At 35.0% G+C, this 26,421-nt stretch overlaps 2 protein-coding genes across 3 annotated transcripts; one reads left to right on the top strand and one right to left on the bottom strand.

The window, feature by feature from the left end:
* Positions 1-848: 848 nt before the first annotated feature.
* Positions 849-12,693, top strand: LOC100890966. Its single transcript, XM_030973210.1, has 14 exons — positions 849-2,675; positions 2,928-3,008; positions 3,293-3,387; positions 3,628-4,065; positions 4,265-4,505; positions 4,768-4,862; positions 5,103-5,696; positions 5,895-6,135; positions 6,389-6,469; positions 6,708-6,802; positions 6,986-7,306; positions 7,615-7,692; positions 8,136-8,204; positions 9,250-12,693. The coding sequence occupies exons 1-14, from the start codon at positions 2,591-2,593 to the stop codon at positions 10,948-10,950; spliced, it is 4,215 nt and encodes a 1,404-aa protein (XP_030829070.1). The 5' UTR covers positions 849-2,590; the 3' UTR covers positions 10,951-12,693.
* Positions 12,694-15,454: 2,761 nt separating this feature from the next.
* LOC581936 (alanyl-tRNA editing protein Aarsd1-B) lies at positions 15,455-26,178 on the bottom strand. 2 transcript variants are annotated; one of them, XM_030972582.1, is made up of 12 exons: positions 26,082-26,178; positions 23,636-23,764; positions 23,049-23,066; positions 22,294-22,435; positions 21,427-21,484; positions 20,921-21,077; positions 20,348-20,464; positions 19,841-19,971; positions 19,359-19,425; positions 18,687-18,833; positions 17,677-17,771; positions 15,455-17,143 (listed from the first exon to the last, which is right to left on the bottom strand). In XM_030972582.1, the coding sequence occupies exons 1-12, from the start codon at positions 26,118-26,120 to the stop codon at positions 17,008-17,010; spliced, it is 1,236 nt and encodes a 411-aa protein (XP_030828442.1). In that variant the 5' UTR covers positions 26,121-26,178; the 3' UTR covers positions 15,455-17,007. The 2 variants fall into 2 exon arrangements, with proteins under 2 accessions (XP_030828442.1, XP_030828443.1); XM_030972583.1 differs by lacking the exon at positions 23,049-23,066.
* Positions 26,179-26,421: the final 243 nt, after the last annotated feature.

Below are 26,421 nucleotides of genomic sequence, written 5' to 3'. Positions count from 1 at the left end.
CCCCCCTTCAAAACGGGAACCGTCACCCCAAAACGTCAAAACCGGAAACGTCGCCCAAATATCGCTGGTTTCTAGCTGGTGCATGGTATATATACACGTACACGAGGCCGGGGTCTACTTGTATACGCTAGCAGGTTTTTAAACTAGAGCAGAAGACGAGTGAGAATTTGGGGGAAAATTTGATGATTTTACGCATTTATGCATTTACATCCCATTTAAACAAACAAAATACATATATTTTTTTTTCATTAAACATTTTTTTCTCTAAAAAACGGTTAAAATTAAAAATAAATAAATAAAACCGGCCGTAAATTTTAAGATTTGTGGGTCGGTCGCAAAGGGCAATACAACATCTTTCTGTTTACGCCTCATAATCTCCACCACTACTACTATCACTTATCACCATCAATATTGTGCACAGGTTACACAAACATTTCACAGACGTCGGTTAATTTGTGCACGTAGCATTCTACACGAATATAATAATTATTATTATGTTTGATGATATCCATGGATTTACACTGTTACCCATAAACTTGGAAATTTTTGTAAAACCTCTTTACAGAAATGATTGTGATAATATGATTTATTCTAACGGATAAAGATTATATTTTCTCAGAAACTTATATAGATCAATCTTTATGACTATTAGATCAATCAATAACATTCTGAGAAGATATAAACTTCGTCTATCAAGAATAAATCATATTGTCACGAAAGATGCAAGAAAGAATTATTCCAACTCTATAGGCAACAGTGTATATTTTAGTTAAGGATCTCATCTCAAATGCCCGGCCCCCCCCCACTCAGTGTTATTTAGGGTACGCATAATATGCGTCGCCGTGTGCCCGGCAGAAGGGCGTTAACTCAAAATTTGGTAAAATTTTCGATTTTCAAATTTCGGTAAAAACTTAAAGAGATTAACAAGACCTTTCGAATGATGTGCTTTTTAATTCATATAATTGCGTAATTGTTACGTAATACACCAAAATGAAAATGGCGCGGGCAGCCAAAAATCAAAAGTCTTCCCAGCAGAAGGTCGTAAAAGCGCGCGTGACGTAATTTTATTCCCAGCAGACGGTCGCGATCGGAATCCTGCTATCTGCTACGACCTCCGAATCGGGTAAGTATTTGTAATTAACTATTTAAAAAACAAAGACAAAGTATACATTTTCAGCAATTTAGGACAAAATAATGTTACTCTTACAGTAATTTTGCTAGATCGTGAGAATAATGTTGAAAATCTGCTAAAACATTGGACCGTTTGTATCGTTTTTGTTCAATCGGTCCCATTTGTGGATTTTTGTGTTTGTTGGTCTGTGTTTGTTATGTCTGTGAGTGTGAGCTGTGTGTTGAGCTTTTGGATGCGTGTATCAATCATATATGATTGTTTACGTCTGGAAACGATTCATATGTGAACTAGTATCTGGAGGCATTAATTGTGGGCTTTAAAAAAAGTCTTGGTTCATAAAAATAGGACCCAAATCAAATTGACCTCGTACTAGAGTAGAGACTCTAGTCTACTACTACTTACTTTACTAGGCCTAGGGTCTAGTCGTTAAAGACTCGTACTATCATAGTGCAGGCGCAGGTCTACTCATACTCGCCTCTACTCATACAGTCATATAGATATACTAGTCATTCTATTTGTATATGCCTCACTCCTACAAATCATTACAATGAATGCATGAAGTCTAACCATAGATTGGATGGCTATATGGCTATGGTATGGAGTATCTATGGCACATTATTGTTAATCATTGTAGGAGTGAGTAGATCTAGATGTAGGTCTATATATTTAATTTACAGTTAGACCTCATGCATTGTCAGAGTGGATAGAGCTAGCTTTAGTATAAAAACGATGCATGCGCATGAGTTCATCATATGATCTATCCGCACTCGAGTTGAGGCTGTGCGTATCTATCGCACAAAGCCAATACACACAGCATCAACGTGGGTGGATAGATCCTATAGGCTATACTATAATGAACGAATGAAATCATGCATCATTTGTTTTATACAATGAAACCCTGGTGTAATGCGTTATAACCTGACTCATGGATCCTGTCAAGTATCGACGTAGTAGTAGAAGTAGAAATATCCAAGAACATAACATTTAATGATACATAAATCTGAACATAATCATCATTGTGAAGTAAGTGAGTGATCTTAATCGAGTCCATAAACAAGATACAACACTGAGTCCTTTACTTAGTAGTGTGGAACATAAGGCATGGTATCAATTAATGAAAGCACACAATTAGGCGTTCAGGAAAAAAACATGGAGAGTTTGTCTGTGAGGGGATTCAACATTGAGGACCTAGAAATGAGGCAAAGAAATTAAGTAGATTTAAATCTAATTTCAATGTTTAAACCAAAATCTATGAATAATAAACAAATGTGTTGTATATTTCAATGTACTTTTTCTGAAAAAAACTGACGTAAAAGTGCATATATTGATGATATACATGTATGTTATGCGCATTTGATATACACTCCTTAAATCTAGATTATAGCATATCCATTTATATTCTATATACTATGCCGTTTAATTTATCAAGCTATATTCAACATTTGTCTACAGATCAGCATGGATTCTATTGCTGCCAGTGCTGCTTCTTCAACCTTGAACGATGATCCTGAGGAAAATGTCCCATTGTCCAGATTGAAAGGAGGTAAGTAAAAAAAAAATAATAAAATTGGTTTGAAGAAAAAATCTTATCCCTCCCCCCCCCCAGATTTAGAGCTTGTAAATAATGCAAAATGCTAAAATAACAAGTGTATGTTCTTTTCAGTTGGTGTAATTTTACTTAGAGTATGTGATCTGGTAGAACAAAACCTTTTTACTATTCCGCTAAAGAACGCAGAAATAAAAACGTAGTGAAAATACTAATTATATTTGTTATACATTATCTTTTTATTTCCAGACCAGCGAACATTGACTTCCACCTCCGAAGTCATCGAGGAGGAGGAGGATAAGATATTATCTTCAAGATTGAAAGGAACAGGTAAGTAAATTAGAAAATTAATTGAAATAAAAAAGATATGTTTTTCTTTTTCATTTATTTAATCCCCAGATAAACTTATAAATGATGCAAAATGCTAAAATATCAGTTATTTATATGTACATATTCTATATGTTTAATGGGTGTTATTTCATTTCTGTATTTCCGTAGAACAAAACCCTCTTACTTTTTGAAAAAAGAATACTGAAAAGAAGAAAAAAAAATAGAAAAGTTGAGAAAACACTGATTATATTTGTAATACATTGTGTTTTTATTTCATTTTCCAGACCAGCTTTCACCTAGTCCCAGCCTAACAGTTCCCCCCAAAACGAACAGCTCAACAGTTTCAGGTGACGCCCACATCGAAATGGATGAATATCAGGTAATTTCTATTCTCTGTAATTTCATGAGCAACCAAATGCTTCACCTGTTGAAAGATTGTATATTTAATTACTTATTTATTTTTGAATCTACTTATTTTAAATTCTTTATCAAGAGTAAACTGTTTAATTTGATGACATAAAGGTTGAGTTACTTAAAATAACATTTAAAAAATTGACAAATGACAGGGATTATTGAGACTTATAATATGAATATACACTTTGTATGTTTGGTTTGATAGGTTATCACCACTGGCGGCAGAGCAGTTACACCTGGTAGCTCATCTAAGCTTGACTCTGCTGACGTGACACCTGGTAGCTCATCTAAACTTGACTCTGCTGACGTGACACCTGGTAGCTCATCTAAGCTTGACTCTGCTGACGTGACACCTGGTAGCTCATCTAAGCTTGACTCTGGTGACGTGACACCTGGTAGCTCATCTAAGCTTGACTCTGCTGACGTGACACCTGGTAGCTCATCTAAGCTTGACTCTGCTGACGTGACACCTGGTAGCTCATCTAAGCTTGACTCTGCTGACTTGACACCTGGTAGCTCATCTAAGCTTGACTCTGCTGACGTGACACCTGGTAGCTTATCTAAGCTTGACTCTGCTGACGTGACCATTGTCACAGAAGTTCCTCTGTGCAATGAAGAGCCAATGGAGCTGGATGATGACGAGGTACACATGTTTCTTATTACGTACTTAACCTTCTACATTGTACGTGTATGCTATGCACTTCTGATACACACTACGTTCTCAGGTTATAGGTTCTCAGTTTAAGCCTAGATGTAAATTAATAATAGCATATCCATTTATATTCTATATTCTATGCCTATTAATTAATCAAGCTACATGTATATCCAAAATTTGTCCACAGATCAACATGGATCCAACCACTGACATTCTGGTCCAATGGGATGATGGAAGTAAAAATGTGGTGGTCCTCGGTGATATCATGTGCAATCAGTCAGCACCAAAGAAGGGATCACAAGTCAGCATGCCTTGGCGCAAGGTGACATGGCATGGGGTGGTGTTAGCTGTTGCTGACAGTGCTGCCTCGTCAACTTCAGACGATGAGGAGGAGGATAATATTCCACTGTCAAGATTGAAAGGAGCATGTAAGTAAATTGGAAGAAGACAAATATATTTTTCTATTAATTTTATTTATTTCCCAAATGTAGAGCTTGTAAATTATGCAAAATGCTAAAATTTAAATTTAGATTTTATAGGTTTTATTCAGTTGGTTTTATTTTACTTATGTGTTCTGGTAGAACAAATTCCTATGTCTATTCTGATCAAGAACACAGACAACAAATTGAAAGTTGAGAAAACACTGATTATATTTGTAATACATGATTGTGTTTTTATTTCATTTTCCAGACCAGCTTTCACCTAGTCCCAGCCTAACAGTTCCCCCCAAAACGAACAGCTCAACAGTTTCAGGTGACGCCCACATCGAAATGGATGAATTTCAGGTAATTTCTATTCTCTGTAATTTCATGAGCAACCAAATGCTTCACCTGTTGAAAGATTGTATATTTAATTACTTATTTATTTTTGAATCTACTTATTTTAAATTCTTTATCAAGAGTAAACTGTTTAATTTGATGACATAAAGGTTGAGTTACTTAAAATAACATTTAAAAAATTGACAAATGACAGGGATTATTGAGACTTATAATATGAATATACACTTTGTATGTTTGGTTTGATAGGTTATCACCACTGGCGGCAGAGCAGTTACACCTGGTAGCTCATCTAAGCTTGACTCTGCTGACGTGACACCTGGTAGCTCATCTAAACTTGACTCTGCTGACGTGACACCTGGTAGCTCATCTAAGCTTGACTCTGCTGACGTGACACCTGGTAGCTCATCTAAGCTTGACTCTGGTGACGTGACACCTGGTAGCTCATCTAAGCTTGACTCTGCTGACGTGACACCTGGTAGCTCATCTAAGCTTGACTCTGCTGACGTGACACCTGGTAGCTCATCTAAGCCTGACTTTGCTGATGTGACACCTGGTAGCTCATCTAAGCTTGACTCTGCTGACGTGACACCTGGTAGCTCATCTAAGCTTGACTCTGCTGATGTGACACCTGGTAGCTCATCTAAGCTTGACTCTGCTGACGTGACACCTGGTAGCTCATCTAAGCTTGACTCTGCTGACGTGACACCTGGTAGCTCATCTAAGCTTGACTCTGCTGACGTGACACCTGGTAGCTCATCTAAGCTTGACTCTGCTGACGTGACCATTGTCACAGAAGTTCCTCTGTGCAATGAAGAGCCAATGGAGCTGGATGATGACGAGGTACACATGTTTCTTATTCATACTTAACCTTCTACATTGTACGTGTATGCTATGCACTTCTGATACACACTACGTTCTCAGGTTATAGGTTCTCAGTTTAAGCCTAGATGTAAATTAATAATAGCATATCCATTTATATTCTATATTCTATGCCTATTAATTAATCAAGCTACATGTATATCCAAAATTTGTCCACAGATCAACATGGATCCAACCACTGACATTCTGGTCCAATGGGATGATGGAAGTAAAAATGTGGTGGTCCTCGGTGATATCATGTGCAATCAGTCAGCACCAAAGAAGGGATCACAAGTCAGCATGCCTTGGCGCAAGGTGACATGGCATGGGGTGGTGTTAGCTGTTGCTGACAGTGCTGCCTCGTCAACTTCAGACGATGAGGAGGAGGATAATATTCCACTGTCAAGATTGAAAGGAGCATGTAAGTAAATTGGAAGAAGACAAATATATTTTTCTATTAATTTTATTTATTTCCCAAATGTAGAGCTTGTAAATTATGCAAAATGCTAAAATTTAAATTTAGATTTTATAGGTTTTATTCAGTTGGTTTTATTTTACTTATGTGTTCTGGTAGAACAAATTCCTATGTCTATTCTGATCAAGAACACAGACAACAAATTGAAAGTTGAGAAAACACTGATTATGTTTGTAATACATTATGTTTTAATTTCCAGACCAGCTAGCATTGTGTTCCACCTCTGATGATCAATATGATGAGGAAGAAAATGTCCCGTTGTCAAGATTAAAGAGAGCATGTAAGTATAATAGATAATAAATTGGTATAGAAAAGATTTTTTTGTTATTTATTATGTATTCCCCAGATTAAGAGCTTTTAAATGATGTTAAATGCTAGAATATAAGTTTATATGTTCAATTTGTGTTATTTTTCTTCTATATTCCATTAGAACAAAACCCTCTTTAATAATATTTGGAAAAAGTTGAGAAAATATTGATTATATTTGTAAGACAATATGTTTTTATTTCTTTTTCCAGACCAGCTTTCACCGTGTCCTAGCCCAACAGTTCCCCCAAGGATGAACAGCACAAAAGATACCGATGACGCCCACATCAATATGGATGAATTTCAGGTAATTTCTATTCTCTGTAATTTCATGAAAAACCAAATGCTTCACCTGTTGAAAGATTGTATATTTAATTACTTATTTATTTTTGTATCTACTTATTTTAAAATCTTTATCCAAAATTGACAAATGACAGGGATTATTGAGACTTATAACATGAATATACACTTTGTATGTTTGGTTTGATAGGTTATCACCACTGGCGGCAGAGCAGTTACACCTGGTAGCTCATCTAAGCTTGACTTTGCTGACGTGACACCTGGTAGCTCATCTAAGCTTGACTCTGCTGACGTGACGCCTGGTAGCTCATCTAAGCTTGACTCTGCTGACGTGACACCTGGTAGCTCATCTAAGCTTGACTCTGGTGACGTGACACCTGGTAGCTCATCTAAGCTTGACTCTGCTGACGTGACACCTGGTAGCTCATCTAAGCTTGACTCTGCTGACGTGACCATTGTCACAGAAGTTCCTCTGTGCAATGAAGAGCCAATGGAGCTGGATGATGACGAGGTACACATGTTTCTTATTACTCATGCTTTTACTATAAATACCACACATACCGGTCATACTAAAAGAACCATCAGAGCAGTGATGTAAAATGCTGCTCTTAAGTTTGATGATAATTGATTTGCTTCTGTTTTTTTAATTGAACCAGTATATGTGATTGATATGAACATGAAAATATCATAAAAGTATTAACTGTATTTGATGTTATTCATAGTATACAGTTTCACATATAATGCATGATTATGCAATAATAGTAAATACAAGAATGAAGATGTCTTATTGCATCAAATGATTCATGTCTTCCATAACAGGAAATCAATGTACCCGTCAATGATTTTCAGCCCGAGAGTGTGTCATCGAGGTCCAACTCTACCCAGAAAGAAAAAGTGGTAATATTGCTTTTATATTTAAGTTCAATTGTATTTCCACTATTTGCTTTAAAAGTGGTATTATTTTTTGCTCACTTGATTACTTTTAGTTCATCCCTAATGTATGCATAATAACTCATTGTGTAATTAAGTTTAGTGATAAGAGATTAAGGACAAAAATGACAAATAAAAAAATTGTAAATGGATATTCAAATGACATGAAACTTCAAGAGTACATTGCTTGTGGTTGTATCACAGAAGCAGTATTCATGAGAGATTAAGAATATATATGTATGCATATCAATCCAATCTTGTAACTTCATTTGTAATGTTATCAATATTTCAGAATTGTGTTCAATTTTCCTTTTTCTACGTATACTAAAGGACTTTGTTTCTATTATTATGGAAATATAACATTAAGTCCTCATAATAATTTATGACAAAATATTTATTTTTGTATTCAGCAAATTCCAGGACCAGTTCACAGCGTCTCACATGCCCATACTGGAAAAGAGCACCCCCAAATATGTGAGGTAAGATTAGTTAAGTTCTCTAAAAATTGTTACCATTTGCCACACTCAACCCAGGTGATGTAAATGGGTACCTGTCAGGAATTAATTCCTTGAAATGCGAGAGCACTGTAATGGCAGCAGTGCTAAAGCCAGGGTAATAATCTCTCTCTGCACCTCAGAATAGTTTACTAGATCGATGGCACATTAAAAATGCTGTAGTATTACCTTTCATTCATATAATTTATTAGAGATGGCAGATTTCATGGAGTTATGATATGTTTTTATGCCTCCGTTACGAAGTAGCCGGAGGCATTATGTTTTTGGGTTGTCCGTCCGTCCGTACGTACGTCCCTTCCGTACGTCACGTCCGTAGGACCCGTTCTCGTGATCGCGTTATCTCAAGAATCGACGAATGAATTCGATCCTGCCAAACTTGAACCTTGTATGTATCTGGCAGAGCCAATGAACTGATTAGATTTTAGGGTCATGAGGTCAAAATTCAAAGCGTCATACATGTGTATGAAAAATAGCTTGTAATCACCATATTCTGAGAACCTGTTAATTGATTACAATTCAACTTGAATTTGAAAAATTGCTTCTGTTTTGGTTTGTGAAATCGCACTATGGCGGAGGCATCATTTTCGACTGCGCGCAGTCGAAGTTCCTTTAGTTTCAATTATTTATTTTTATTTTTATTGATTTAATTTTAAAGGCAAACTATGGTAACAGGGTTCAAAAGAAATTTTGTTCTAACAAAAAATGTACTGGTATTCAAATTGATTTGCCCATTAGATATCACTATTGGGAAAGTTATTTATTTGAATGTATTAAACATCAAGTCAAAGATTTAATTAAGATTTCAAGTCTAAGTGAATTAATCCGGAGAACCTTTAAAATGTAGAAAGGCTGATTATAATCACTTGAATATGTATACAGCTGAAGGATATACTGATTTATTTTAAAAAGAAAGCTTTGTCAATTCAATTATTAACAGTAAAAATAGGATACATGCTAAGTGTTTAAAGTATACTAGTACTATGTTTCTTTTGTTTTACTGTTTTTACAGAAGAGCAAAGCAAGGAAAAGGGTTGCTCAGCCTCAGGAATGGCAGCAAAACATCCAAAAAACTAAGCGGATCCATGGTCAACCCTACCATTCACGAAATGGAGAGGCACGTGATGCACGTAAGGTTGGAGAACCATGTAAGGATTCGTGTAAACTTAGGTGCAAAGATAATTTCAACCCTGCTCAGAGAAAGGCAATTTTTGATCAGTATTGGCAGTGTGGCTCTTTTGAGCGCCAAAGAGATTTCATTTGTGAGAATGTATTTGATAAGCAGGGTAGTTCAGGCAAGAAAAAAAATAAAACATACCTTCTCCCAACAAATAATGGTAAGCAGAATGTGTGTCACTTGTTTTTCCTGAGAACTCTATCTATTTCTCAGAAGACTGTTCTCTACACATTACAGAAACGAGATGGGGCATTTTCAGCCAAAGATAGAAGAGGTAGACACCAACCTTCAAACAAAACAAGTAATGATGACGTGAACGCTGTGAGAGATCACATAAGGCAGTTTCAGGTCATTGAATCGCATTATTGTCGTGCATCCACTTCCAGGCAATATTTGCCTGCTGACTTGAGTCTACAGAAAATGTATGACATGTATGCTTCCCAAACCCCAATTCCAATATCTATCAAGGTTTATCGTAGGGTCTTTAATACTAATTTCAATCTAGGCTTTCATCCTCCAAAGAAGGATGAATGTAAGACTTGCTCTTGCTTTAGCAATAGCAACGCAGAGGAAAAAGAATCAATGGCAGTTGCATTTAATCAACATCTGAAGAACAAGGAAAGAGCAAGACAAGAAAAGAAGAGTGACAAAGAGAAGGCCCAGACTTGCCCAAACAGTGCTGCCTTCACGTTTGACCTACAGCAGGTTCTCAGCTGCCCATCTGCCCAAACATCAGTACTATTTTATAAACGTAAGTTGTCTTCATACAACTTGACAGTGTACAGTCAGGCAGATAGTGAGGTACATTGCTATATGTGGAGTGAGGTTGATGGGAATCGAGGTGCCTGTGAAATAGGCTCATGTCTGATCAACCATCTTCTCTCTCAACCTGAAAGTGTGACGGATGTTTCACTTTTCAGTGATTCATGTGCAGGCCAGAACAAGAATAAGTATATTGCTGCTGCATTATTACATATTGTTCGGACTTCTTCTATCAATGTCATAGATCAGAAGTTCTTGGAGTCGGGACACACTCAGATGGAAGTTGACTCTGTTCATAGCACCATAGAACAGGTCAAACGTAAGGTCCAGGTACACCATCCAGATCAGTGGCCTATGGTTGCATCCATGGCACGTCCAAAACAACCTTACCATGTGAAGCAGCTCAGGTTTGGTGAGTTCTTCGACTTGAAGAAACTTGCTGCAGAGATTCTGCACAACACCCAGAGAGATGTGTCTGGAGATAAAGTGCAGTGGACTAAGATGAAGCACTTGAGGTATGAGAAGAGTTCTCCTCTTACCATCAAATTCAAGTATGATTTCGATGAGGAGTTTCATGAGGTGAAGGTCTCTGCATCTGGCAGGAGGATGAAGAATTCCCAACTTGAAGCACTCTATGATTCACAGCTTCCGATAAGTGCAGCAAAGAAGGTTGATCTGGTGAACTTGTGCAATATGAATGTAATTCCTAGTGTTTACCAGAGCTTCTACAGAGATCTACCTGATGGAGATGGTCACCGCAATTGTGAAGAATAATTCACTTTATTCTGTCTTCCTTGATTTTTACTCTAACTTTTCAGTCTTCTGTTTCATTTACAGGATTATATTCACTGCCTGTAATATGTTGACGGTTTTGAGGTAAGTAAAAAAGAAAGCTGATGCTTTTGACTTAGACACTTGACTTGATCAAATGTCATTGTTTGAGTTGTAAGCAAAACATTGTTTTATTTAAACGATAAAGCTGCCAACAGAGAAAGCTAACAAGACTTTTCAGAGTTCTGAACTTGGAGGCTATATGTTAGGATGTTTGTGACCAATACTAAACACAAAAGCTCTTTTTAGAGCTGTATGTACAATGATGTACACACAAACTTTTTTTGAGAGCGCTGATATAATCTGTTCTCATGGTTTTGTACACAAAAGCTCTTTCAGAGCTATAAAATGTACAGAAATGTACATAACAGCTCTTTTCAGAGCTACATACATGTTCAGTAATAAACAAAAGCTCACGTTAGAGCTAGAACGTGCTCATCACAGAATACAAAAAGTTCTTTTAAGAGCTACCATGTTGTATTTTCTGTCGTGAGCGTGTGCTACAGTTTCACTTATTGTAATACTTTTTTTAAATATTGCCTTTCATAATGCTGAAATATTGGTCAATCCATTTTCTCTTTTGCTAACATACTGCACAGTACGTTAAATGCAGAATACAAAAAGTTCTTTTAAGAGCTACCATGTTGTACTTTCTGCCATGAACGTGTGCTACAGTGTTACTTATTGTAATACTTTTTTAAAATATTGCCTTTGATAATGCTGAAATATTGGTCAATCCGTTTTCTCTTTTGCTAACATATTTACTGCACAGTACGTTAAATGCAAAATACAAAAAGTTCTTTTAAGAGCTACCATGTTGTATTTTCTGCCATGAACGTGTGCTACAGTGTCACTTATTGTAATACTTTTTTAAAATATTGCCTTTAATAATGCTGAAATATTGTTCAAGTATTTTCTCTTTTGCTAACTTACTGCACAGCATGTTAACTGCAGAATACAAAAAGTTCTTTGAAGAGCTACCATGTTGTACTTTCTGCCATGAACGTGTGCTACAGTTTGACTTTATATTGTCATACTTTTGTTATATTGCCTTTAATAATGCTGAAATATTGTTCAAGTATTTTCTCTTTTGTTAACTTACTGCACAGTACGTTAACTGCAGAATACAAAAAGTTCTTTTTAAGAGCTACCCTGTTGTACTTTTTGCAATGAACGTGTGCTACAGTTTCACTTATTGTCGTACTTGTTTTTTATTTTGGCCTTTGATAATGCTGAAATATTGTTCAAGTATTTTTCTTTTGTAAACTTACTGCACAGTTTTTAAAACTATCTACATATTTATTGTGATTTCTACATTTTCTTTAGTGCTTTTATTTTTATATGTACAATGGCAAACAAGAACATTTTAATTACTTTGAAGGATTAGAATAATAGGTACTTTGAACATGAGCTGTAAAAAAATATTTCCAATTATTATGCATTGAATAGAATCCAGCAAAGATTGTAGAATATGAATACAAAAGCTCATTTTAGAGCTAGAACAGGTTCAACGCAGAATACAAAAAGTTCTTTTAAGAGCATTCTGCCATGAACGTGTGCTACAGTTAAATAAGTTCCAATTTTGATATGCAAACATCATTGATAATGATTTATCAATTTTCAGGGCTTAAATTAATCCAAGGCCACCAAGGCTATGGCCTTTGATGCCCCTTTGATTGGCCTCAATGCCCCTCTCATTGGCCTTGGAGATTTTGTGTGCCCTTTCCAATTCTTCCTATTTGTGCTGTAATATAGAAATGTGCCCTACAGAAAAGTGGCCTTGCATGCCCTAAAAATATTGAAATTTAAGGCCTGAATTTTGAATGATTTTACATGTAATTGTAAAATGAACTGTACAAAAAATGATTCCAGTTATATTGCAAAAAAATAAATTCAGTCATAACCATGACGAAAGTGTCCATCTTAAAATTTGATTGCTTTGTACTATTCAACGTTTATTCTAATTTAGTTAGATTTGTTTATGGGAGAAATGTGTCTGAGAGAGTAATGTTCTAGAATGATAAAGACTAATTGACAAGAAGATAGACACGTGACTGCAAAAGAGAGGTAACAAACGATTATGAGATGTGATTAATGGAGAAAGAAAAAGAGAAATAGAGAGAGAGAGAGAGAGAAAGAGAGATAGTGATCGCTAGAGAGAGAGAGAGAGATACAAAGAATTGAGAAGAAATTGTACATAGTGCTTGGTGTGCCCCCCCCCCAACAAATGGTATACCAATATACATTTGATCATTGACACAAATAAATAAAACAAAATGGATTTACATCACATTCTCCCCCACAGGAGTTGAAAGACACCTTTTGTCTATTTTTCAATTTTTGGACTCAAGAGGGCGACAAACATAATGATATAACCCATTAATGTGCAAGAATATAACCCATTAATGTGCAAGAATTGAGCTTGTGAACAAATATATGTTGTTAAGAGGGTCATACTAATTCATCAAAATTTTCCTCCATTGCATGACTATGCGCCGAGCGCGTTCACGCCCTTCTGCTGGGAACAAATTTGCGCTAAAGTGTAGTTTTCCTTCCCGGCAGAAGGGCGTAACACCGTTCACGCCCTTCTGCCGGGAAGAAAAACACTGCTTTAGCGTAAATTTGTTCCCAGCAGAAGGGCGTGAACGGAAAAAGTGCTTATATCTTTAAAAGTTTTGCACCATTTCATATCATATTTAGGTTGATGATTCTTGAATAAGTATTTTATCATCGGGTGAAATTTAGAAACATTTAAACAGTAATTACTTCAAGAATGTCACCTGCAATGAGGAGCATATTCTTCAAACGCGATTTTCTCGAAACGCGGTTTTTCGTGAGCACATGCGCTTACGCCCTTCTGCCGGGCACACGACGGCGTGTTCCAACCGACCCCCCCCCCCCCCCTTTCAGCAAAAGTCTGGTGTGTAAAGTCAATACGGCTCGACCTTTTTCTTTTGTATACGAGCCTTTTACAGCACCCCCCCCCCCCCCCCTTTTCAGCAAAAGTCCGGTGTGTAAAGTCAATACGGGTCGACCTTTTTCTTTTGTTACGAAAAGGACATTTTGGCAACACGCATGGGGTCCGTCCGTTCTCGGAGTTGGGGGGGGGGGGGGGCGGGCTCAAATGCCTATTTTGGGGTTACAGTTTTACATGTATATATTTATGTTTGTATGTTCATACAAGTTACCTCTCAAATCCTACTGGAAACAAAATAAGCAAGTCAAAACAGTAGAATATCAAATGTGATGTGCATGTGTGTGTGAGTGTGTGTGCGTGTGTGTGAGTGTGTGTGTTGGGTGTAAACAAGCAAAAAGTTTAGTGGATGTAAAAGAGTATGATATTTTAAAGCAGTTTAACGGTACTATGAAGCTCCTCAAAGATTTATTATCGAGGAAGGTTTATGAATATTTATATAGAGAAGTTACAAAATTTATTTATTTTGAAGATTTTTCAAATGAGGTATATAGGGAGATATTTAGTAGGCCTAGGAAAGCTACTCTTGTTAACAGACTAAGAGAAATTCAATGTAAACTGCTTCATGAAGCAATATATACTAGAGAACACTTACTGAGATTCGGCTTTGTTGAAGATAACTTGTGCTCATTTTGTAAGCAAAAGATTGAAACATATTTACACTTGTTCCGGGAGTGTTTACATGTTCAAAGGTTATGGCAGAATGTAATAGCCAAGTTTGAGCTGGGTGGGTATCCATTAAGGGTTTTCCGGTAATTCCCCACGAATAAAGATATTTAATACAATTATTTTTGCAATGAAATATTGGATATATAGATGCAGGGGAAAGTCTGTAATATTGTCTTTGGGTGATTTTCTAAAAGAACTGTTTGAATTTAGGGAAAAAGAAACAAATATTGCAGGGAGGGCAGGTAAATAAGCCGTACATTTACGAAAGTGGGAATAAGTGAAATTTTCATGAAATTTTAACACTGGGTTATTGTAGCCTCGTTTTAATTACTTATTCAATTTTTAAAAAATAGATTATTTCCATTATTCTGTCGCTCCAATTTGAGGTACTCTGAGGCTAGGAACAGTGCGTGGTATGTGTGTAGAAGTGTGGTCCGGTGGTGTGTGTCTGTGTGTCGTGTGTCGCATGGTGGGGGGAAGGGAATGGGAGAATAGACAAAAATTTCTCTCAAGTTTACTTTAATATTCTTGATCATATATGAAATGTTTCTAAACAGTCTATGAAAATGTAATTTTATTTTCTTTTTATTATTGCAATTTATGTTTAATCCAAAATATCAATGTACAATGTATCCAGTTTTGTTAAAATGATTTGTACAATATGTATCTGATTTGAGAGAAAATCATATAAAATATCTTTAAAAAAATAAATAATGAAATTCAGCAAAGTTTGTTTAAATTTTAGTACCTACCACAGATTTCATAATTCTAAGATTCTCACAAACTCACAAACTCATTCAAATGTTATCAATACTCCTGCAACAAATGCTGAGTTTTAATGACATGAATGCTATATCGATGCAATATTATTGATGCAAGTATCGCACAAGAAAATATTCAATTTTTGTTTTGCCGTGTTTTATTTATCGAATATAATTTGACAATGATAAAGCATTTCAAATTGAGGCATGACATCAATGTATAATAGCATCTTAATAAATTCAATATCCCATGAGTGAAATTAATATATAACATAATCAGTACACAAATAAAGTTTCATGTCAGACCAGGAAATTCTTGGAGATTGGAAGCTACACAATTAAGCATGTTTTTGCAATGATATCCATAGTTACACATATCCTGTATCATACCTTCTAATTACACAACTCAAACTAAAAAAATGTGAGGAAAAAAAAAAATCCTTTTTGTACATCTACTGCACCATTGTCATTGGTACTCAACTTTGTCCTTACAGTCATATGACTGTTACTTAAGGATGACAACCGCACCACGTCTATCAGACATGAAAAGTGTGGTTATAAATATACTAACCATCTATCATCAGTGAATTCTAGACTTTTAGCTTACTGGTAACATTCTTGATAGTTAAAGTTATCCTCAGTTCATTTCTCTAATCTACTTACTGATATCATGTTTGAAGAAGAAAAAAAAAGGAAGTTCAGTGTTGTCAGTTTATAGGAGTCATTTGTGATTTTCCATCTCAAAAAATATATCAAAATAATGTGACAAACCATATCACCATTTAAACATCAGCATTAGGAGAATGATATGGAAACTTACCGGTAATGGAATAGAGTTGTTTAACTTCATTTCAAAATGAATGTAACCAGAATAGGACATATTTTTGCCTTAATTGACTTTCAACTGAAAATAAACCGAATCAACTATGATTCTATTTACATAGTACAAACAAGCACACACATCTTTTTAGCCAGGTTGATTAATATCCTCTATGGCTTGGAAGTATAGTCCCAGGCATGATAAGTGATAATGAAAGACTTAATGCAATCAAAAGATCATTTGATGGTGGTTATGTACATATACTTGTCCAGCAAACACTCTCATTGGTCATACCATCAGAACTATCCATTGTAACGGTGCTGAACTTCTAGCCAAGATGTAAAATAAATCAAATGTGTCCTGCACAGTATCTGCTCCTCTACAGGTATAGTAGCATGGTTAAAACTTACTCAATACATGATCTACTGTAAAATCTATCATCAAGACCACCTCTCTATAAGGGCTACCTGTCAATAGCTTATAAGGGGGCATCTCATATTTAATCCGTTTCAGAGGAAAAAGATTGTTATGTACAGTAAGCCTGTTTAGATTTTTACCCAGGTGTATAAAATGGGTGTCTGACAACATTCAGGTAATAACAGTTGCAGGGCCCTTATAAATATCAATATCAATATAAGTATTAATAATGACAGGACTACAATAGGTAAATACAACAAAAATATCATTAAAATCATTATTAAATTAGAGTTTGCGCTTTCAGACTGGTGAATACGATCAGCTGCAATATTCCTTGCCCTCTATAATCTCATCCTGTCTCAGCTGTTCAAGTTCAGCTTGTGTGTGAAATCTCGTAGAAGCTTTTCCGCTTCTGATCTCTTAGAAAGCTTGGTAGCCTTTCCCTGGTATCGGCCATTCTTACATGCTCCCTTGCCTTCCAGTAATGATGCAACTCTGGAGAAAGATTAATAAGACAGAACATGGATTAAAACAAAAATACATTCCACTTTTCCTACTATCACAATCAAGAGAAGTTTTTTATAGTTATGACCTGCTGAATGAGTGGATCCCCCCACTTAAGAAATTAAGAAATTCTTGTAATAATTTTATTATGTGCAAAGTTTATTTGTATAGTTTCTTGAAAAAATGAATTATGTATGAAATCAAATGTAATATCTTTGTTTACCTTTCTGTTGGAAATGAAATAAATATGAATATGAATATGAATATGAATGAATTTGTAATTCTGCAAATAATTACAGCCTTTAATACTGTAACGTATGTTGTGTTGATTTTTAACTGAGTTGGTTTTAGTTATAGTGCATACAATTTTAAAAGAAAGATCTTTTTCATGATGTACATTAAGTAAAATACTTTCCAAACATGGATGCCTGTAATTCGTAATTACAACAATGAAATAAGTGAGACTGATAGACAGCTTAAATCATGCAAGTTCAGATGTATTGCTGAATATATAGTTGTTATACCTTGGTCCTGCTTCTTCAACTATGTCTGTAGGTCCAGCTACTAGAAAGAGACCAGCTCCATTCTCCTCCCCTGTTGACAGCAGCATGAGTGCATTCTAGGGTACAAGGGAAATGCATAGTGACGGAAACGCTAGTAAGCACAGTTATATCATTCTACAAAATGTTATTTTGATAAGATAGAATATAGTTCAGATGAAATTGAACCCTTGTGTTAAAAATAAAAAATTTGTATCATTTGATAATAGGTGGAAAAACATTGTGTTGCTTTAAAAAAAATATACTTAAAAAATGTACCACCATCTCTTGAAAAATCAGCTGTATTCTTGTTGTTGATTCTATTGGTTATATTATGTATGTATATTCATATATGTTTTGCAAAGTCGAAAGCAATATTGAATAAAGATGATTTTATTAAAGAAAAAAAAAAGTAAAAAAATAAATATATACCGGTATATAAAAATGCATCTTTTGATTCAACTTCAACATATGCCATAGTGTTATGCTATTCTTAAGCTTTGTTTTATTTGTTGAGCTTTAATGCCACCTTGTGGCGTCTCCTTGTCAATTGTAGCACTCTACCGCTCTGGTTCTTCAATTTGTTTCAAAATAAAAGGCTATAAGTAAGTTATACTAGGCTAGCGTCTCATCTCCTGAATTGCATGGTGGCAGCGGTGGGATTCAATCCAAAACCATCAACTTTGACAAAAGTGGGTAACTGCTATCAAAACATTTTCATCCAGAACCGATAAAACATTTCTTCATTATTTATAGTTCAGTCAAATTTTAAGAGGTTCTGAATACAAAAATATGAAATAAGATATAGTTCATATGAAATTTAACTCTTGTGTATTCTTATCATATATGCATATCTGCATACTATCATGACCATTTCTATTAGTGTCTGAATACTTACACATGCTATAATTATTTAACTCCTGTATTTCATGCCTGTAATACCATGCTGAAAAATACATTTATTAGAAATTGTCAGAGAGAGTAAATTTGCTTACCTCAGGTCCAACTTCATTGGCCACAATGATCATGTACTCTGAATCACCCTCTTTCCGATGAATGGATAATAATGGATCTCTGTTAGGATTCAGTTTGTAATGTCTGGCTTCTAGTACTGCGAGCTCCCTCAATACAGTCAGCGATGTCTGATAGAATGAAAATATTTTGATAAAATCATCAGATATGATAGACAATGCCTACAGGTACTAATCTCTCATTTGATAGAGGGTACAGTAAACAGCCTCATATTATGGTAAATTGGTATACTAAAAATGCAGAAGTGTATGAACACAACAACAACGACAACAATAAAATGTTAACTGCCTGCACATCATCATCATTTACATTATATTCATTTTCCAATGCCATGGGTTGAAGGTTTTACTTCCTTGATGGTCTTTCATGATTAAAGTAAATTTCTCTAGATACAATATGATTCATCTATGATGAAATAACCATAGTACTTAGGATTTCAGAAGAACTTTTTAGCCCAGACTTTTGTGATAGGTTCACTCTTCATTATGGCCATGATAACTTCTAGATGAAAAAGATTCATATTTGTTCACCATGTTATGGCTTTTACAGCCTAAAAAATACAGAGCTGATATTAAGTTCAAATCTAGTGAACAATTGAAGTTGTAGACTGAGGGTAAATAAGTTTATATAATTACCTTATTTGCTGTCTTTAATGACTTCTGTATTTTGTCAACTTGTTGTACATGCTCATCAGGACCACACCTGCAATAAGAAGTTATAAAGCAACAAGTTAATGAAATAAAGAGTACAATAAATAAAGTAAATAGCATCATGGCTTTTCAAATCTCTTTCAGAATGCACAAAGTTTAAAAGCAGTTTCCAGAATGCTTTTCCAGGGATAGAAAATTTTAGATTTATACCTGATATTAGGTGCTGTTTCATGCTCTAGTTTGATAGTTCATGCTTTTTTATAGTATAGAACATATGGCACCAATATGAAAGGGTCACTTTTCAGGCTAATTGAATAAAATCAAAAAGAATCTTTAACTGAAGAACTGCAACACTTTAAGAGCATTTTTCTCGATAAATTCTGCACCTGTTTCATTCTATAACAAAATAAACATTCTTTTAACAGCATTCATGCAGATTTGGATAAAGCAGAGAGGAGTTTGCCTACTTGAGTGATAAGTTGAGGGCCTTCTCGTTGTTATAACACTTCCCAAGGTAGGAGAGGACTCTATTGCCAGCCAGAAAATAGAGATTTGTTTTGCCTTTCTTTCCCTTCTCAGCACCAAGGAGTTTAATAGCCTGTTTGACATAAGTCATTGTGAAAGGGTAGATTACAAACTAAGCAATCAGTGAGATTTTCGACCACTCCTTAACTTTTACTTTGAAGAACGAACCCTGTTTATTTTATGGTTATATAATTAGAATATACACAACAAATATGATTTGTCATAGATACCAAGTTGAAACCAAACTTTGTTCAATAATTCAATAATTATCAACTATATTTTCATAACATTTCTTATAATTCCTTTTAAGTCATATTGTCTAAATCTTCTCGAGTGTTGTAAAAAGTGATACTAAAACATTTTTTTGCAAAAAACACCAACACACACACTCAAAAACAAACAACAAACAAACAAATAAGAAGACAAATATAAACAAAACATGTATTTACCTGGAGGTGACTAAGATTAGAAACATGAGTTCCACAGCACAAGTTGGCTTCTATACCTTCAATCTCCACAATCCGAACGAGTCCCACATGATCATCGGGTAATCCTCTGGTACGAACCTACAACAATATGATAGCCACATCGTAAAAGTTCTACAGCCAAACACATTCAATGGTAACTTAACTTGTCTTTAAATTGATAATAATATCATTAGATAGTGCAACCCATGCATATAAAAAAGGATGAAGACTACATTAAGGAGTGTTGATTGAATTCTGTAAAACCAGAATTGTTTACATGTATGAAGTTTCACAAATTTTACAAATAGCTAGGATTCATAACATTTTCTGGCTGCAAAATAATTGAGCTATGATTGACGTAACACTGAACTTTTGAAATCTACAAAATTGGTGGCTGTCAATTACAACTTGTGAAAATTTCTACATGCCTTTTAAAAGTATATGTTTAAAGACTTCTCACATGGAATGTATAGTTTATTATCATTAATCTTAACAACTTCTTAGACAACAAAGTTCTAATTACCCACTTTTTTTTTTGTATCCTTCAAATATTACCTCTTGTAACTCTTTAGAACCCAGCTCTACTAATCTGGGAGTCATTGGAATACACTTTCTGATTGCATCATTGGTATCTTTCTCAAGCTCTTCAAGTTGTTCCTGAGAAATCTTGGGTGTGTCCAATTCGATAAAAGACTTCTCTCTTCCAAGATCCCTATGACATAAGCAAATTTGATGTACTTGAGATAAAATATGGATTTCAAGGCACATATCAGTAACTACACCATGCACTCTTCCAAATTACAGACATTAATCCTTGTGATTTGATCTCTTCTTGGAAACAAGAAAGACTGATTAGAAGTATTGTGTGCAAGTTCTGGGATTCTGAGACAGAAAAAAAGAGACTTTTGTTATATTCATCTATTATTAGGATGTAGGGAGTCAAGATTTTAGACTGAGACATGAAAATCCCAGTCTCATAACACTCTTTCTCTATCACTGCTCAGGAAACCCATGGTGACATATTACATGTATTTTTTTTATTTTAAAGATTATGGACTTACCATGATGTTGTCTTCCAGCCATATTTATCATCAGCAATGGCGGTGACAAGATGCTGACCTTTAATTTTGTTGGAGAATATATACCAACGGAAAGAATATTTTAAACTATGTAAGTTTTCTACTTCAGAAATAGTCCATATGGTTAACACCTCAATAGGTTTAAGACTAAGAATGAGATGGATGTGGCTGAAATCCTACACTTTTCAAATGATCGTTTGTCACAAAACTCCCTCCCTGAGTCGGTAGTATATGCAACCTCGGTAAACAGCTTTAAAGCCAGAGTTGACAAACACTGGAAGAAGGAGCAGTATAATTCACCCTTCTCCCAGTAGACACTCCAATTATGACATTCCTGATATGACCCAGCAAGCAAGATACAGATGTAAAATGACCGTGGTGCAAGATCCGGAAGCTGGGACATCCCCCCCCCCCCCCTGAAGTTAGACCTGGAAGCTTGGCAGCTGGAGACGGCTTTAGTATTCAAGGGATTCAAGGGATAGACGAGGGAAAATCTAACCTGTGGCAACACATCTATACCATGCATTCCAAGGCTACTGAAAGAATATCTAGATTTACATGAAATACAAACATCTATGAGACATTATCTAAATTAAGCACCCGTATAATTGGACTAAATCTCAAGCAAAATCACCTCAACCCAAAAATGATGACTCTATATTTGTTACCAGTTTAACCAATGACTGCTCACGTCTTGACTCCTACATTACTTTGTTCATCTTTCAATCAGTTAATTGGGAAGCAGCTCCAAGATTTTGGAAATATAAAAGATGAAGAAAAAATACCAATGCCTTCTGCATATTGGAGTGCAAAGGCATAAAAGTAAAATATGCAATACAATTTGAATACCTGAATGCTGTTGCATGTGATCAAACCTCCTCTTCCAATCAACTTTCTGCGTGACCTCTGACCCTGGTTCTAAAGATGATGTCACAAAGTGAATAGCATCAGCACCTTTCCTGGTTATTCTTAGAACCTCTACATTGTTTATCTAAAGACAAAGATATAGCATCAAGAACACACAGAAGGTTATAGGTTTGGGTAAAAAAAAAGGGGGGGGGTGGAGTTACCTATGCCTATACCTTAAGTAATGTTTAATAGTCAATGATCCGTATAGTATACCTTTGCTCAAAATAACACTTGAATCAAGAAAATCTATTGATAAATCATATATTTTCTACCGTAGTAAACTGAATTGCAAAAATCATCTGAATATTTCGTTACAAATTTATATTCCTTCTTTTAACAAAATCAGGCTATTGACAATCCTTTCAACTCTCCAGTTTTCAACAAAATTCCTTTTCACATCAAGCCATCCGAACAAACTATAAGCTTCATAAAAGTGCCCTTTCCATCAATTAAAAACAGGAAGACTCAAAATTATGCATACATCTCTTCGCTTAAAACAAACAACAATCCAAAACAATTATTTCAAACAATAAGTCATTGGAGGAAAGTTGTTACATACATTTTACACCAACATGTTTTTGATAAAATCTATCATTGACAACATCAAATATGAATGTGACTGCTTAAATGAATAGGTATTTAAAAACGAAACTGGAACATTTAGAATTCTCAAACACTTGATAAACTCAACTTACAGTTCCTCTGTCATCAGGCTGGATGTGCGGATAGATAGATAGATTTGAGGAGAGAAAGAGATATACAAAATATGATCATTGGTATTTCCACCAAATGTTATACACTTCAATATCAGGCCTTAGCATTAAAAGTCACACTGTATTTCATAATGTCTAAAGTGTACTCAATCATAAGAGATATTTTGTCCTTATAGGAACAAGTGTATCAATCACCTGGCAGTGAAAAAAAATTGTATATAGCTAGAACCACAACAAAATTACCTAACATTCTATGGACCATGGTTAAGGAGTATGAAGAAAATAAAGGATAACACTTAAAATATATGTGTGGTGCAAAATTAGTGCAATGTGTTATAAATAGCAAGATCTGAAAGAAGTATCTAATAAATGCAAAACAAGGAAGACAACAAAAAAGGAAATAACATTCTCTTCCAATAAAATAAACAACAATCATTTTTGTAGAAGCAACTTGTTACAAATGAATATATCATGTGATTTTTCTTTTCTCTTTTTGAGAATCTGCCTTAATCAAAAGCATCGTCTTTTTTTGTCAATTTCATGGTAAATTCACAATTTAAATAAATTACCTGTCCCCCTCCTTCTGGGAACAGAACTGTGTCTTCCAAAATGAGTTCAAATCCCTTGACATTCTGCTTACGTCCATTGACTTCCAACTTCACTTGTGCTTGAGTGCATGACACCACTTTAGTAGTGAGCTGAGGAAAAGGGAAAGCAATGTATTCTCATTAGATCCCAGTATATGTTAAACCGGTACTGGTATCATGTTTTACATTCTTACACTTAAATATGGTAGGCAAACTGAGCAATTTGTCAATGATAGTTGTAGTGGCATTTCATTGAAACTTGATTTAGAAGTAATACTTTTAACAAAGATAACTGAAATAAACTGACAACATACTCAGGAAAAATATATAAACAAGTCTATATCTTGAATAGATCTACCAATTGCTTCTCATATTTGAAAGGTGAACTTATAATTTAGGCCAAATAACAAAAATAATGTGTTTCTCATCTGAACTTTTAAAAGAAGGAGGAGGCAGGGCATTCCTAAATGTATTTACGGTACTATTTTTTTTATTTTTTTCCAAGATGGCTGCCATGCTAATTATAGCTGGCCAAGCCTATTTATTCACAGATATGTGAGTATACTGATGAAATTTATGACAAAACAAATGATTTGTATCACTTAAGAAGTTATTTAAACAAAATTTATTTCACAGGCTTCTTTTTGCTTCTGAATACTAAATAGTAACAAAAAAGGGGTGGGCGGGGATGAGAAACACTTCATTTTTGTTACTTGGGCTCATACAAAGAAACACATGCAAGATTTTTAAGAAGATATTAGAGCAAATGAAAGATCTGTTATTTTCATCTTAAAGTAAATTGTCAAATTTGCCAACAGAGATAGGGGTGGGGAGTGGAGAATGAAGAAACAAAGGATAGCGTAAGGGAAGATAAGAAGAGAAAATAATAGAATATTAAAAACAATGAATATAATCAGAGAAGGTGACAGAAGGAAAAACAGAGAATAACATAAGGAATGGTAGGAAGAAAATGATAGAAGGATCAAAACAAAGAATAACATAAGAAAAGGTGATAGAAGAAAGAAACAAAGAATAATGTAAGGAAAGACAGAAAGAGAAAGTGATAGAATGTTAAAAACAATGAATAACATAAGAGAAGTTGATAGAAGGAAGAAAAAAAGGATAGCGTAAGGAAAGATAGGAAGAGAAATAATAGAATAAAAACAATGAATAACATAAGAGAATGTGATACAAGGTAAACAGACAATAACATAAGATAGGGTGCTAAAAGAAAGAAAAGAAGATTAACATAAGGATTACAGAAAAATAAAGTGATAGAATGATAAAAAAAGAATAACATAAGAAAAGGTGATAGAAGGAAAAAACAGGATAGTGTGAGGAAAGATAGGAAGAGGAACTAATAGAATAATACAAACAAAGAATTACATAAGAGAAGGTGAAAGAAGAAAGAAACAAAGAATAACATTAGGAAAGATAGAAAGAAAAAATGATAGAATGATAACAACAAACAATAACATAAGAGATGATAGAAGAAATATAACATAAGGAAATACAGAGAGTAATAAAGAATAGATTGGAAAGATAAAAGAGGAGATGAAAGATGGCAAAACAAAGCATAACGTGACGAAAGACAGAAATAAATAAATGATAGATTAATAAACAAGGAATAACATAAGAAATGAAAGAAGGAAAACCAAAGACGGAAAGAGAAAATGATAAAGAATAGATAATGAAAGATAGAAGAGAAGATGAAAGATGGCAAAATAAAGAATAACATAAGAAAAACAGAAAAGAAAACGATTGAAGAAAAACAAAGAATAACATGACAAAAAATAGAAATAAATAAATGATAGAAATATAAACAAAGAAAAAACATAGAAAGAAAAAGAAAATTATAGAAATATATAGCAAAAATTGAGGCACTCTATTCAGTTTTATATTCCATGCGAAAAATTTGACCCGCTGACCTTTTCTACCCCAGCAACACTAACAGGAGTGGTCTAGCTCGTTCGTGCTATACCATAGCAATAAGAGTGGTCTAGCTCTTGAGTGTGAACATAAACAAAGCGTACATCTGGACCGATTCAGTGGATCGGTCTAGGAACTTAGAAGTGAGTGAGGACAGAATCTTACTTAAGGAGAGTGGGACCAGTGTGATTAGAGTCTTAGAGATTAGACTACGCCTTTTACCACCACGGTCGCTTACGTGAGTTGCTGAACTGAGCTAGCTAGCTAGCTAGCTCCGTCGATCGCGCCACAGGAGTCGGGGGAGCTTCGCGGAGGAGTTGCCTCCCCTCAACCATGACATGTCAATGTCGTAGCAATATCATCATGTAGTAGAGACACCCACACATTTTTCCATCAAAATAAACATTTATTCCGTAGATATATATAGTACAATGACTATGCTAGACAACATGCAATACAAAATTGCAAGCCTGATTGAAAAAAAATGTAATTTACCTACCTCAGTTTCATAACTATGCCGCTGACAGTAGAACCCCATCGTGAACAAACAATTCGCCCCGCTGACCAAAACTTTCCTCGACCAACACGATTTTCAGAAAACATACCAGTTCGTACCCGGGGACTGAATAACACGGCCAGGGAAAGTAAGTCTCCTAAAGTTTTCAAAGTTTGGATGCCTTAACAATAATGAAATGGAGAGATTTATTTTCATTAGGTAATTTAGATATGTAGACAGTACTGTGGCAATTTGTTTTAATTTATTTATCTATTTTTTTATTTACTATTTTTATTTTCGTTGTTGTTGTAGGGGGTGGGGGGGGGGGGGGGCGCCGGGGGGG

The sequence above is a fragment of the Strongylocentrotus purpuratus genome, unplaced genomic scaffold (assembly GCF_000002235.5).
Source record: "Strongylocentrotus purpuratus isolate Spur 01 unplaced genomic scaffold, Spur_5.0 spur5_scaffold_6, whole genome shotgun sequence".
Classification (NCBI taxonomy): Eukaryota; Metazoa; Echinodermata; class Echinoidea; order Camarodonta; family Strongylocentrotidae; genus Strongylocentrotus; species Strongylocentrotus purpuratus.
The sequence above is the reverse complement of the archived record's forward strand: the minus strand, read 5'-3'. Positions and strand labels throughout refer to the sequence as shown.